Source organism: Parasteatoda tepidariorum, chromosome X1 (genome assembly GCF_043381705.1).
Source record: "Parasteatoda tepidariorum isolate YZ-2023 chromosome X1, CAS_Ptep_4.0, whole genome shotgun sequence".
Taxonomy (NCBI): Eukaryota; Metazoa; Arthropoda; class Arachnida; order Araneae; family Theridiidae; genus Parasteatoda; species Parasteatoda tepidariorum.
In genome coordinates this window covers 41,507,794-41,522,069 of record NC_092214.1, presented here as the reverse complement: position 1 = coordinate 41,522,069, position 14,276 = coordinate 41,507,794, and the positions used below count along the sequence as shown (strand labels likewise).

General features: G+C 33.8%; 1 protein-coding gene across 1 annotated transcript; it reads left to right on the top strand.

Annotated features, from left to right (window-relative positions):
- The first annotated feature begins 1,030 nt into the window (after nt 1-1,030).
- On the top strand, nt 1,031-5,430 carry LOC139427074 (BEN domain-containing protein 5-like). The gene is made up of 3 exons (XM_071187670.1): nt 1,031-1,553; nt 3,690-3,915; nt 4,895-5,430. The coding sequence occupies exons 1-3, from the start codon at nt 1,530-1,532 to the stop codon at nt 5,059-5,061; spliced, it is 417 nt and encodes a 138-aa protein (XP_071043771.1). The 5' UTR covers nt 1,031-1,529; the 3' UTR covers nt 5,062-5,430.
- Nucleotides 5,431-14,276: the final 8,846 nt, after the last annotated feature.

The following is a 14,276-nucleotide window of genomic DNA, read 5'->3' as shown; positions in this document are numbered from 1 at the left end:
ATTTCTAAAAATATCTAAGACACACATCGAGAGATTAACCCAAGGTGGGATAGTCTCTATATTAGCAAAAGCTTCGAAATTGAAAATGTTAAAATTATTTCAAATTTTTATGATTCTTAACCCAAATGAAGGGATGTAAGATGGACGTGAAGAGAAATGAGTGGTAAATTGCGGATTGATGACACCTGAATACAACGGATGACGTGGATTTGATTTAATTTTGAAATAATAATCTATAGTCTGTTCAACGAGAACTGATAGTGAAAGTAAACAAAGCGGCGTGCTATTTGGCGCAATACAGTTGTCTACTTGGCACCGGAATAATGACAAATAGCGCCAACAGTCAAGCAAAAACTTATTTTTTAGAGGGTTGTTTGTTTTGCCGTGGTGTCTTTTTGCAGGTGTTTCATGAGCAATATGGAAAATAAAGTTATGGATTCAAGTCCTCCTAAAAATCGGCAGAAGAAATCTTCCATAAGTAAAGCTGAGAAGGAAATAGTATTGAACATTTATAAAACAGAAGTGCTTTCAAAACCAGATGTTCCAATCATTGATGTGTCTGACCATGCGGCTTCTGCATCGGGAGTTAGCACAGCTTCTGTTTTCAGAATTATTAAAGAATATAAAAGGGATGGTATATTACATTCACTGAAGAGGACTAAACCACGTAAAAATTTTTGGATGACATTGACGATTTCGACAAAAATGCTGTAAGAAGAAAAGTTCACGATTTTTTCCGCCGCAACGAAATTCCGACAATAAACAAAGTTCTCAAAGCTGTGAACGATGATTCTGATTTACCAAACTTTAAAAGAACGACATTTTATTCCGCGTTAAAAAATTAGGCTTCAAACTTAGGCTATTTAACTTTTAATAATTTTTTTAAAAAAAATATAATTATGAAACTAAAGAGTATTTTTTTAACATATTACTTCAATTCTATACGACTTTTACGATGGAACTATAAAAGTTATGTTTTGCATAGATATTTATGCAAAATATATTTAAACTAATTTAATCTACACTTTAAAAAAAATGCATTAAAACTATTCTTAAAACAAAATTATGTGTTTACTGAAACAATTAGAAACGTATTTTCATGCAAATATTTTAATTTTGCACTTTCTTATCTAATTTTAAGGTATCAAAAACCAAACATCGTTTTTGTTTTTCTATAAAAGCAAAAGCTCTGTCGATTCAAATGAAAACGCCCATTCAGTGAAGAAACCGTTGAAGTGGCAAACGTTGGCGATCAAACAGCAACCCTTACGTTTACTTCCTCAATCAGTTCTCGTTGAACGGACTATACGGACAATTTAGAGCGACGAAAATAAAGAGATGGCTCGGAACATAACGCATACAGACTCTCAATTGGTGAAGTTCGAAACGCCCCAGACGACATTCTAAGACCTTGATGATGGATTGTGTCTAGATATTTTAAAACAGATGAACGAGAGGATGAATATACGGGAATGCCATAGTCTAGTTTTGAACGTATAACAGCACGATATATTTTAATCATTGCGTCCATGTCCCCCCCCCACGAACAATTAGTAAGAACTTTTAAAATATTTAATGAATTTTTTTGAGTAGATAATGTAAAACCATTTTCTGTCGTCCATACTAAAATTGTATTGACAGCTAATTGCATTTGTCGTTCAATAAGTGACATATTAGTAGATCGGCATGATATCCCAAAGTCATCAACAAACAATTCACCATAAACTGATGCAGGAAGTTGAAGTAAAATGCCGTTTATTTTTAAAATGAAAAGTGTCACACTTAAAACGCTACCTTGAGGAACACCCTCTTCCTGGATAAAAATATCAGATAAAACGGAATTAATTTTAACTCTAAATGTTCTGTCTGATAAAAAACTTTTGATAAAATAGAACATGCTGCCACCGATTCCGCAATTAATAAGGTCCCTAAGTATACCATACCGACTTGTTCTGTCATATGCCTTCTCCATAGCGAAAAAAATTGAAACTAAATGTTGATTTTTAAAAAAGGCATGACGGACGTCTGTTTCAAGTCTTAGTAAATTGTCAAGAGTGCTTCGACCTTTACGGAAACCACTTTGGTATTCAGAAAGTTGATGTTGGGTTTCAAGTAGAAACATAAGGCGTCGATTCACCATTTTTTCAAGAAGCTTGCAAAGACAGCTGGTCAATGCAATAGGTCTATAGCTAGTAGTTTCTTCGGGGTTTTTTCCTGGCTTTAAAATGGGGATAACATAAGCAGGTGACCAGTTTTTTGGAAAAACTCTTTCGATCCAAATGCGATTATAAAGTTTTAGGAGAAGACTTAAAATTTTATCCGGAAGGTTTTGAATCATAGAGCAGTGAATATCATCAGGACCAGGTGTTGTTGGATGAATATTTTTTAGAGCTATTTGAATTTCGTTGAATGTAAAGGGTTCATTATATTTGTTATTTGTATTCTTAGGCTTTAGTTTAATTTTTTCTTCATTTCTTTTAAATGAAGCAAATGGTTCTGGGTAGCTGGAAACTTGAGCCAAAGCACCGGCAAGGGCGTTCGTAACATTGTATATATGTGAGATTAGGGATATTATGTGCTGTATATTTACCAGAAATCGTCCTTATTATATTTGATGGTGTGTCATACTTTATGAAAGAGATATAATTTTGCCAGAAATTTCTTTGAGCGTTTCGTCGAGTTTTTCGGGCCACTGATCGGACTTTTTTGAAAGCAATCAGGTTATCAGTGGTTGGACGTTTACGAAAAATCTGCCATTAATGTTTTTGCTCTTTTTTGAAATTCATCGTTCCACCAAGGTTTAGGATGTTTTGGTAATTTTGTGGATGACAATTTTGAACTATGTTTGGTTGCTTCTAGTATCATATCTGGGAAAAGATCAACTGCAAGATTTTTATACAATATTGAAGTATAAAATATTTTGTTTTTAGAAAATTATAAGCATCAGGATTTTGCAATTTTCTAGCATTTTTTTTTCATTTGTCAGAAGAGTTTTAAAATTTTAATTAAATTTAATTAAAAAATTAGATTTTCAAATTTATTTAAGTTCCTCTTTATTATACTTAAAGTTATTGAATTTAATTTCATAAAACCTGAGTTTTAATTTATTATTATGGTTTTATGCTGAAAAGTTAATTATTTTATTATGATGTTATATTTCTGGAAATGTATATTTGTGTTTATGAATGTTCACAATTTTGTTATTTACCTACTTCAGGTAACTTATCTCGTGGCAAAGATGTTTATTTGCACAATTTAATGCTGTGGAATAATGAATGGGAAAGAACTTTTTTGTAGAGTAGTTATTTTTAAAAAAATTGCCTTATCTGAAGTGTGAGATGTTGGCAATTTTTAGAAGGGAAAAACATTGATTCGATTTTAAATTTGATTTCTTAATCTTGACTTGATTTGTGGAAAAGATATTTCAAAGAATATCTCACATTTCTCAATCTACTAATGAATATATTTCTGAATGGTAATACATTTAGAGCATAACATATAAATTAAATTTAGGCTTATAGTCTGGAAATTTTTAAATAATAATTTTTCATTGCTTGCAGTTCTATTGTTAATGCATTTTCCAGCACATTCATGAAAAAAGGTGCTTTTTTTTCTGTAGTTGCAGAAACAGAAATCGTTTCTTTTTAGTAAACTTTACACATCATTTAAGAGTGTCTTATTTTTTGTAGATGGAACTTGCGCCTGGAATTTTTGTAACTAAAGAAAAATGGGAAAAAGTCATTGCTGGAAAAAATATGAATGTATCCAGGGTGGCCAGAAACCTTGCAGTTAGTCTCTGGGGTTCAGACACCCTATTAGAAAGAAGTGTTATAGGTTCTGCCTGCAGGCGTTTCAAAAAGGATGGCGTTGAGGCCAAGCAGGCCTTAACGCCCATCAGAGTGGATGCTTTACAAAGTTAGTTTAGTTTTAAATATTCTTATTTAGAAAACATTTCTAAAGACATTAATTGTAGTTTTCTTCATATTAATCTCAGTCCTCTGTTTCCTAGCTATTAAAGATTATTTTTTTACTTGTGACTTTCACTTATTATAATGCAATCCAAGGTTTGAAAACAACCTTTGTTCTTTGTATTTTATCTCAGTGCTTAATTATTATTATTTTTTATTTATATTAATTTTTTTTGCACCATTCCCAACATAAAAATTATTGTTGATAAATAACACTTTCCTTGATGTTGCAAATTTAAATTAAAAAATTCTCTTTAGTGTAGATTACTATTTACATGGTGCGTAGCGTTTTTAAAAAGTACTTATTTTTGATTTTCGTTATTTTACATATTTGATGAAAGTACTTGTGAGTTGGTATGTGCGTCCACTGAGCTTGGTCCCGTGAGATTATTGCCCTCCCATGTGCAACACTGCTGCATTTTGCAGGATATTCTCAATTTCATACTTCATTTTCCACCCTCTGATATTGAACAGAAAAATCTCTCGATCGTTTTATAACGGCTAATATAATCAAAAAAAAGAGTTCTTTGTCAGGAACTAGTTATTTTCGCATAATCATCTAAAGTCCTTAAAAACTATTTTGCATTTTGTTTGCTTAAAAGTATATAGTTCTTAAAAATATTTTTTGAGTTCTTCAAAAGTACTTAAAAGGTGCTTATTTTTTGTTGAAGGATTTAGCTACGCACCCTGATTTAGAATTGCGTTAATATTTAGTTGTGTCCTTCATTTTCGTTAGCTTTTTACAAGAAAACGCTTCGTTTTACTGCCTAGATTATGACTGATAAAATGTTTAAAAATAGATTTTGCATTGTTCTTACTGAGCTTCTTTGGAATCATTTAAAATTCTGTACATTATTATTCCTGCTTCCAGATCTATTTGACAATTAAGATTTGACGCTTTATTAAAAGTTCTTTTCCTGTTTCAGACGGATTACGATACTGGATTCTAAACAATCTGAATAAAGAAGAGGAAGAAGCAGTTAAGTTGTCATCAGCTACTGCAATCAGGAAGATGCTCTCTGACAAAATAATGGACTTGGCTAAACAAAAGAAAAAAAATTTAACCCAATCTTTACAAGAACCCATTGAATAAAATTCATTCTTTTTTAATTTTTATGTTTCCTACTTTCAGTTAAAATTTTCTAGCAAATCCTATTTTCCGTAAATATATCTACTTTATGCATAAGTAATCAGTATTGTAGCATAGTTTATTATAGTTCCAGTTTAAGGGTGTAGATGGTATTGTAGCTATTTCGGTAATAACTATTATGGTTTGGGTCTATGAAACACTGATTTTGATATAATTCTGGATGTGCTTCTGAAGTATTGTATACATACACTGCTATTTTATGAAACATAAGTTCTAGTATGAAATTAGATTTTGTGTCATAGTGGAGTCAGTATGCAATATTGTTTCATGAAATGCTGATTCTTGTATAATAAATAGATCTGATATCATACTGGAGCCAATATGCGATCCTAGCCTATGAGAAACCCTTGCCGGTATGATACCGGGTCTGGGATCATACTGTAATAAATTTGATACCTGCTTATGAAACACCGGTTCCGGTATGATACTGGAATGATCCTGATACCGGCTTATGAAACACCGGTTCCGGTATGATACTGGGTCTGGTACAATACCGGACCCAGTATCATACCGGAATCGGTGTTTCATGAGCCGGTATCATTTTTTTAATACTGGTAATTTTTTCCAATATGGAATATATATATATACACAGTCAGACCTCGATATACGGTCATCCGCTTATAAGGTCACTTTTCCAAAGTCCCGGCTCACTGAATAGGAATTTTTTGTTACAGATTATCGGATATATGGTAAAGTTTTAAAAATCGTTATCGCTTATAAGGTCATTTTTATCTGAGGCGTAACATGGTGTTCACCACATGCATAGCAAATTGTTTTCGCCATGCTGGTTTTGTGAGTTCTCTGAATATCGTGGATGACGAGACCGAAGAAGGAGACGATATTCCTCTATCTGTTCTGATGGAAGATTTTGAAAATCGTGGCCATGCCATTGAAGGGGAGGCTGAATATGGTTTGATTGATGAGGAAATAGCCACCACTTCTGAAGCTACAATTTCTGAAATTGTTTCACAAGTTGTGGACAATGACAGTGATCCTGAGACTGTAGTTGTATCCCAAAGGAAAGCCTTCAATGCAATAAATATCGTATGAAATTTTTTTACAAACCATGAGGGAGAGGAACATTTTGAGAAGTTACAAAATCTAGAAAACATTGTTCGAAAAATGAAACCGAAAACGAGATGGACCTGCATAAACGATTATTTTAAATAAGGTTAGATGTAATGTATGTATGTACACTTTGAGGAAATTTGTAAACAGCTTTATTTGAAATCAAAATTTTTTTCAGAAATCTAACTTTCTTTAATTCTTTATTAATTCTGTTAAAATTTATTGACTCAAATAATTAATTTATGGCTGATCGTTTGTATTACCATTTTTAAAATATCATAATGTGTACTATTTACGTGCTTAGTTATGAACTGCTAATGAATCGGTTAAAAGGTTACCCCGCTTATAAGGTCACTTTTGCGATGTCCCTTAGGGTGACCTTATATCGAGGTCTGACTGTATTACCACAGTGGACTAATCGTAAATACACGATTACAAAGATGCGTACCGTAAATACGAACATATTAATGTAAGTGTGAATACATTATACGATACGTTAATGATATTGCTACGATAAACGTATACGTATTATCGAATACGAACACCGAAGTCAAGCGTCACTGGTTGCGGTCAGAAAGCGGGTAGGTGACCACTTTGATCAGTCAGTCTGCGCAGGGACCGAGGGTGTGCGGAATTTATGTAATAAGTTTAAGACTAGGCGAACTTAGAAATTTTCGAAGGGAGTAAAAGTGATAGATAAAAATGCTACAAGGAACAAGATTTTCGAACTAAGTACCTAGAGAAGCATCAATAGCAATCTAATATAAAATTTGTAACTATATTGTTTATGCTTAAAAAAATCTGTGGAAGGAATCGAATATTTGCAGAAGGAATCGAAAATCTCGTAAAATCTGTGGAATTGAAAGTACGGTGGTTGGTCACTGACCAAAATCATAGATACAGTGATCTCACTCAAACTTCCATCTCCTTTAGACCTATGTCTAAATTGAGGAAGTGGCCTCATCGATGATATACCTCTGAAGAGGTTCAAAATTTTGATGGTTGGCATGTTTTCAAATTGTTTAAGGAGCATTAGTTTTCGAGTAGAAAATTGATTTTTCTCCCCTATTTACAGAATTTGTCCCTTAGTAGACTGATCGTAAGGATCCGTTTCCTTATAGAACACAGAAGTCAAACATCACTTCCTCGGATCTGTAAACGAGTGGGTGACCCTTTGATCAGTCTGAGTAGGGACCGAAAGTGCACGGTATCGGTCTTCATTAAACTATTCTACTCTAAAGTGTCCGACTTTATGCGCGGGTCGTTAGACTACCAAATTGGAGGAGCCATCTCCTCTACTGAGGATCAAAATTCTGATATCCTCAGATGAACTATAAAGATGTTTCCCGGGAAGACAGTTGCCTTTACTGCAGTGTGCGTTATAGTCTAGCGCGACGTAAATAAAGTAGCTATCTACTACTGTTTGAGGAAAAACGGAGTCTGACATCACACCATGGCCAAAAGAGCGAAGTGAAGTGAACGAAATTGTTCCAAAACCAAAACAATCATTGTTTTGATTTATAGAGGATTAAAAGGAATGCTATTGTACCTTTAATCTTATTCAATCGAATCTACGCGAATTAAAGTTTTTTGATTATTTGTTTTGATTATTAAAACAGCTTAATTATGAGTGAAAATAAACATCTGGTTAAGAAGAGGAAAAAATATTTGGAGACTGATGCTACGGACCAGAAAGCGATTGTGCCTCGAACATCTGTATGGCGAGGTCAGTCATTGATTGTACCTAACAAAGTGCTAAATTTAGCCGAAGAGACTATGCAATAGGAATTGGAAAATGTTCTTGAAACGGTCGGACAGGCTTTCGGCAATTTTAGACCGGAGAACGAGCAGAATCTAGATCTCCAATTGTCTGACGATGACTATTTAAATGTTGACGATCCCTGTTGCTTCGATGGTGAATGGATGCATTCGGAAGACGAATACGCTGAAACACATGAAGAGGATGATTTCTATAATGATCGCACGTTTAGATCTGATCACTTGGCGAAAAATTTGAAGAGTTTTGAGAAGCCTTTGTTTCCAAATTCATCGTCTAGTACTGCCGAAACTCTATTAATGATATGGTCTATGCAATGAAGCACAAATTATCTTGAACTGCAGTTGAAGATTTGTTGAAACTATTCAATACAATTTTCGGCAAATTTGTGCTTCTCGAGACAAAGCAGTCCTTCAACAAAATCTTAGGGACTGCAGATTCTATGACATTTCATTTCTATTGCAATAATTATTAGGGGAAATTTGAAGGTTAACTTACCGAAGAATTTAATGACCCTATGGTTTGCCCCAATGTTTTGTGCAAGAAAGTTCACAGTTGAAGCTTCCTCGCACACTTTTCGACGTCCGACGTTCTCGGTAAGTTGTTGACATTGGATAAACAAAACACACTCTGAGATTGTTTTAAAATTCGAAAAAAAATTTGTAGTAATAGAAGAGACTTCTATCTTCAAATTCCACACATTTTAACGTGAAAAAAAGCATAATACTGAATAGCAGCACTTGAAAAGTGCCTAATTCGAATTTGCACAAAGTAGCCCCACATGACGGTAGTGTTTCCTGTTCATTATTTTCACTGTTTATCAATTATGATATTGGTTTCCTTTTGGTCTATTCATTATGGGACCTCGGGGCACTGTCAGTTTTGGTTATTCCACTGACAACAGAAAGGCTCCAGTGTGTCCCCTGAAGAAGTGCTGTCTTACAAACACACATGTATATTTTAATTTTTACAGATTTTATGTATGTCTGAATTTCTAAATTATAAGAAGTAAATTTGGTTTTAGCTGCTTTTCCAATTTGATTTAATAGTTTATTTACTTTGTCTCATTTTTTGCTTTTGTAAATTGAATTCATTTTCTGATTAGATTTCTTATTTTCATACGTATGTGGATTTGCTGCATTTGCGCAATCTTGTTTGGAAATTATTATGTTTTTAAACTTCATAAATTGTGTTTTTCATGATTTAGTAATTTTTATGGAGTTTCTGGTCCTGTTCCCGTAATGGTTAGTTTTATTTCATGTATTGGATCATTTTATCTTGATATGAATAGTAAAATTACTGATATTTTTATAACATATGACCCGTCGCATGGGTTAACAAGGGGTCCTGCAGATAAACTTGTTCAGGGATCTACTGTGGTTAACAGGCTACCTGATCAATTGTTTTGTTACCATTCAGACCAAATTTCAGATTCTAGGAAATTTCTTTTTTGCAAACAGAAAAATATCCATCTTATTGAATGTAGAACGTGCTCACTTAAATGTATTGGACAAACAGGTACTGAGTTAAATAAACGAATTAATAGTCATAGATCAGTCATAAAAAAACTTTCAAAAACATAATTCTGATATTGAAATTGTTCATTTTCAAAAGCATTTGTCGGCGCCACTCTCGGCTTTGGCTTCATTTTATCTATTTAATTTGGCGAAAAGATCTCTTGTTGTTTTATTGTTCTGTTATAGTCAGACGTCTGCAGTATGGCGTCATTCATTGTTTCGTTAATAAACATTTTTAAATAGTTATCGTTTATCCTTAAATTATTCGTAATACAGTCCGTTGATCGTGAAGGATTACAACGAAAAAGACGTGTTCAATGCGGATGAAACGACTTTTTTTTTAAAATGCACTCCAGACAAAACTATGAACGTAAAGGGTGAAGCATGTAATGGAGGCAAGAGAAGTAAAGAGAGATTAACTGTATTGTTTTGCGCAAATATGAATGGAACAGAAAAGTTAGAACCGTTGATGATAGGGAAATCGAGAAAACCAAGTTGTTTCAGGGGCATAAAATCATTTCCTTTAGAATATGAAACTAATCGAAAAGCTTGGATAATATCAAAACTTTTTGAAGGCTGGCTTAAAAATTTAAATAAGAAAATGAAAACAGGAGAACGGAAAATTGTGCTTTTCGTCGATAACTGTACGGGGCACAATACCATACCAAAAATGGAAAGCGAAAAAATTGAATTTATCCCCCCCAAACACTACCTCAAGCCTTCAACAACTTGATCAGGACATCATCCAAAGTTTTAAAGTACAGTAGTGTACAAGTGGTTAAAAAAATGTTGTCCGAAATGGAAGATGGGGTTTCACTATCCGGTGTTAGTGTTCTACAAGCTATGCGAATGGCTAACAAGGCATGGAATGATGTGTCTTCCTCTACGATAATGAATGGCTTCAAAAAGGTTGGATTCGTTAAAGATCACGAAAGTAGTCAAACAATCAATATCGTTAATTCTGCTGAAAACTACACCGAAAATGATTGGGACAGATTGACCTGACTCATGAAGCTTGATGGCATAGAATTTCATGACTTTGTAAACGTAGATGATGCAGTAACAGTGTGTGGTCAGTGGGATGACAATGATATCATCGCTCAAACGAAAGCTTCTTGTGAACTATCAGAAGAGGACGAAGAAATCGAAGACTTACCACCTAATGTTACTAACAAACAAGCACTTTCTGCAGTGGACACTGTGATGAGATTTATTGAGAGGCAGCCGAATATGACAGAGGAGACATTTAAAGCTACAGTCCACTTAGAAAGTGTTATAGACAAACTTACTTACACATCTCTAAATCAAACAACAATTGAAAAGTGTAAAAAGTGATTTTAGAATAAATATGGAATAGTAAATAAGGTATGTAAAGAGCATTTTTCTTTATTCTAACATGCGATTTTCGATAATTCGACTTTTCGGTATCTTGAATTTTTTCTCCTCTCCCTTCAAATTCGGCAATTTAAATTTTATTTCATTTTAATTTGATGTGATTTATCTAACTGTAACTGTTACTATATTTATATTCAGAATGAGGCGTTCCTATTGTAAGTCTCACTTTATGTATTTTAAGTAATGTTTCCTGTTTATTATTTACAGTGCTTTTCAATTATGATAATGATATCCTTTTTGTCTATTCATTATGGGGCCTCGAGGCACTGTCAGTTTTGGTTATTCCACTGACAACAGAAAGGCTCCTGTGTGTTTGTAGACAATGTGTCCCCTGAAGAAGTGCTGTCTTACAAACACATTTATATTTTAATTTTTACAGATTTTATTATGTCTGAATGCCCAACAGCATGAGGCTAAAAGAAATATGTTTAAAGATTCAGATATCATTTTAATAATGAACAGGGATGGAATTCCTGTTTTTAAATCATCGCGAGCCAGTATGTGGCTAATTCAGGCTCTCATCAATGAACTCCCTCCTCATCTAAGATGGGCACATTGTATCGTTGGTTTGGAAAAGGCCATCCAAACATGAAATTATTCATGGAAATATACATAAAGAAACTCACTGATCTCTCTGAACAAGGCATTCGATGGAAAAATGGAGACAAATATGTCGAATCTATGTATACAAAGTATGTGGATGTTTTGATTCTCCGGCCAGATGTGCAGTTCAGAATATGAACCAATTTAATTGTTATTTTGGCTGCTCCTGGTCTTTACATCCTGGAACATTGATAGAAGAAGTAATGAAATATAACACCTTAGAGGAAAATCCAGAATTGAGGACAGAGCAGACCGTAGAGATCATGAGCAGAGTTCTGGATGAAGATAAAGGCAATATAAACGGTGTTAAAGGGTCTTCACCTTTGATTCTTGCTGAAGGTTTGGACTTAATTCGTGGAATTTGACTGGAGTATATGCACGCAGTTTTGCTTGGTGTGACACGGCAGATCACGGAAATATATTTATCAAGTGTAGGCGGCAATTTTACGTAGGATCTCCCACTGATTTGCGGCGTATTGATAGACGCTTGCTAAAAATCCAACCACCTCATGTAATGAAACACTCGACTGCCAAGGTCTATCACGGAAAGGAAATATTGGAAAGCTAATGAGTGGAAAACGCGACTCCTTTTCTATGCTTTACCATGCCTCCGTCGTATCCTTCCGGGCAAATACATGCAATATCTTCTTGCTCTTAAAAGAGTTAGTTTCTATCGATGACATTAGAAGTTAGAAACCTGTTAGCCTTTGTGCACCCACAACAAAAGGTCAAGTTCCTCCCCCAATGCTCAAAATTTTTCAGTATAAAAAGGAAGTGGAAAGGTCAAACAGAGTGCGATGAACACCTGTTTTCTCACTTATGGAACAGCTTCTGAGTCTTCATTGTGTTAAATCTTCCCCCTACCCTCCCCCCCTTCTTTTTTGAAAGTGCAGGTGTTTGGAATTCCTGAAATCTTATCTTTTAGTTAAAGAATTGGACACACCTGTTTAGATTTATGGCCTTTATGAGAAGAAAAATGTAAAAAAATGGCCTTTATTGGAGGTAGTCAGGAAAATGTGGCCCTTTAATGGGAGGAAAATTAGCATTATGTCTATGGGGAAAATTTTCGTTCCTCAAAATATTGGCCCTTAATAGAGGTGGCCTTTAGGAGAAGTTTCACTGTATTTTAAAGACAACGGGGAAAAAAATACTAGATTTTCTTTTCTACAGAAGTGAAATTTCATCAAAGTTACTGTACAGGGAAACACAGTCTGGAGGCCTACCATAGGGCCCTTTCAATTGTAAGAAATATTTGGCAATACACATAGAAATTCTATACCTATCAGAAAAAGTTCATAAGAATGCCACTGTAACCATGTGCATCATAAGTGTATAAGAAACCATCAAATGCTATAGTAATGCGATTCAGTTTTGCTTTGAAAATAGGAGTATTTTGAGGGAGGAAAAACACCCAATTGCCAGATAGTTGCAAAGATGAAGAGTTAACTAAGATTACTATACAGTTTTAATACACATATAATTCTAATTACTTCATATGTTTATCAATTTTGGAAATATAAAAGAAAAAAATTAGTAAACTAAAAAGTTTCATAACTTCTACTCACTCTGATGGTAATGCATTTGAATCTGATAAAATTATTCACCACTAGGTGGCATCGTAAAATGAAATTTAGAGCCACTAGTTGGCGTCTTATAATGTAAATGTAATATAGATTGGTTTAAGAAATCAAAGCTCATCTTTGAATTTTACAATGCAGATCATTATAGTAAAGTGTTATACTACACAAAGTGTATATCGTATATGTATTTAAAGTACCAAAAAAAAGGTGTTATAAATTAAGCTTTACACAAAAGTGTAAGAGGAGAGATCACTAAGGTACCTCGGAGTTGTGAATCCCGTATTTACCTAAAAAGGTAAATACCCTGAGTATAAATATATACGAGGGCTGCTTAATAAGTATTAAGACTAATTTTAATATAAAATTCAGAGCCATTAAATGAAATATTATAATGCAAATGTAATAGATTGTTTTAAGAATTCAATGAAGGCAGGTGCAAGACTAATGTACCAAAATACATTTTTGTTATTGGTTGAAATGAGAGCTTATCTTTGAATTTTACAATGCTGATCATTATAGTAAAGTGTTATATTGCATAAAGTGTATTTTAAATTTAAGTAAATTTAGACGATTGGTTGGTTGGTTGTTTGGGTTTTTGGCGCAAGAGCCAGTTTTGGCTATATCGCGCCTCCAACTAGGTAGATATTCTACAGCTAGGTTCACAATTCTGTTTTGGTTTAAAAACTAGATAGATGTATAAATGCCAATATCCTTAAGGTATGAGAAAATGTTAGAGTGAAAATCATCTCCAATTAGTGAAAACAATGACGGATGGAAGGTACCAAAATGACGCAGTCTCTGGTTTTTAAATTTACTGCATTCTATCAAAAAATGTATAACAGTTAAAGGTTCTTTACAATTTGTGCATTCTGGTTCTGGTTCGTTTAGAAAAAGGTGTTTATGAGTTATTCGTGTGTGGCCAATACGCAAGCGGTTTAAAAGCACTTCAAGTCTTCGACTGATGTTTAACTGTTTATAAGGCTGTATGTAAGTTTTAATGGCGTGTAGTTTGTTATTAGTTTCATTGTTCCAACAGTTTTGCCATTGTAATTCGAGAATATTTTGAATTGATTTTTTTACGTCAGAATAAGTCAGTGGATTGTTCGATAGATTGTTTGTTGATTTTGCTATTGAGTCAGCAACTTCGTTTCCTGTTATATTTGTATGACCTGGGATCCAGCAAAAAGTTATTTTATGTCCATCCTGTAACAAATTATC

What these genes read in the sequence shown, in the direction of transcription:
- LOC139427074 (XM_071187670.1), top strand. Translation starts at nt 1,530, where the DNA reads ATGTCCCCCCCCCACGAACAATTA. An exon ending in CCCCCCCCCACGAACAATTA is followed by an intron (nt 1,554 to 3,689) that starts GTAAGAACTTTT and finishes TATTTTTTGTAG; the next exon opens with ATGGAACTTGCGCCTGGAAT. An exon ending in CAGAGTGGATGCTTTACAAA is followed by an intron (nt 3,916 to 4,894) that starts GTTAGTTTAGTT and finishes TTCCTGTTTCAG; the next exon opens with ACGGATTACGATACTGGATT.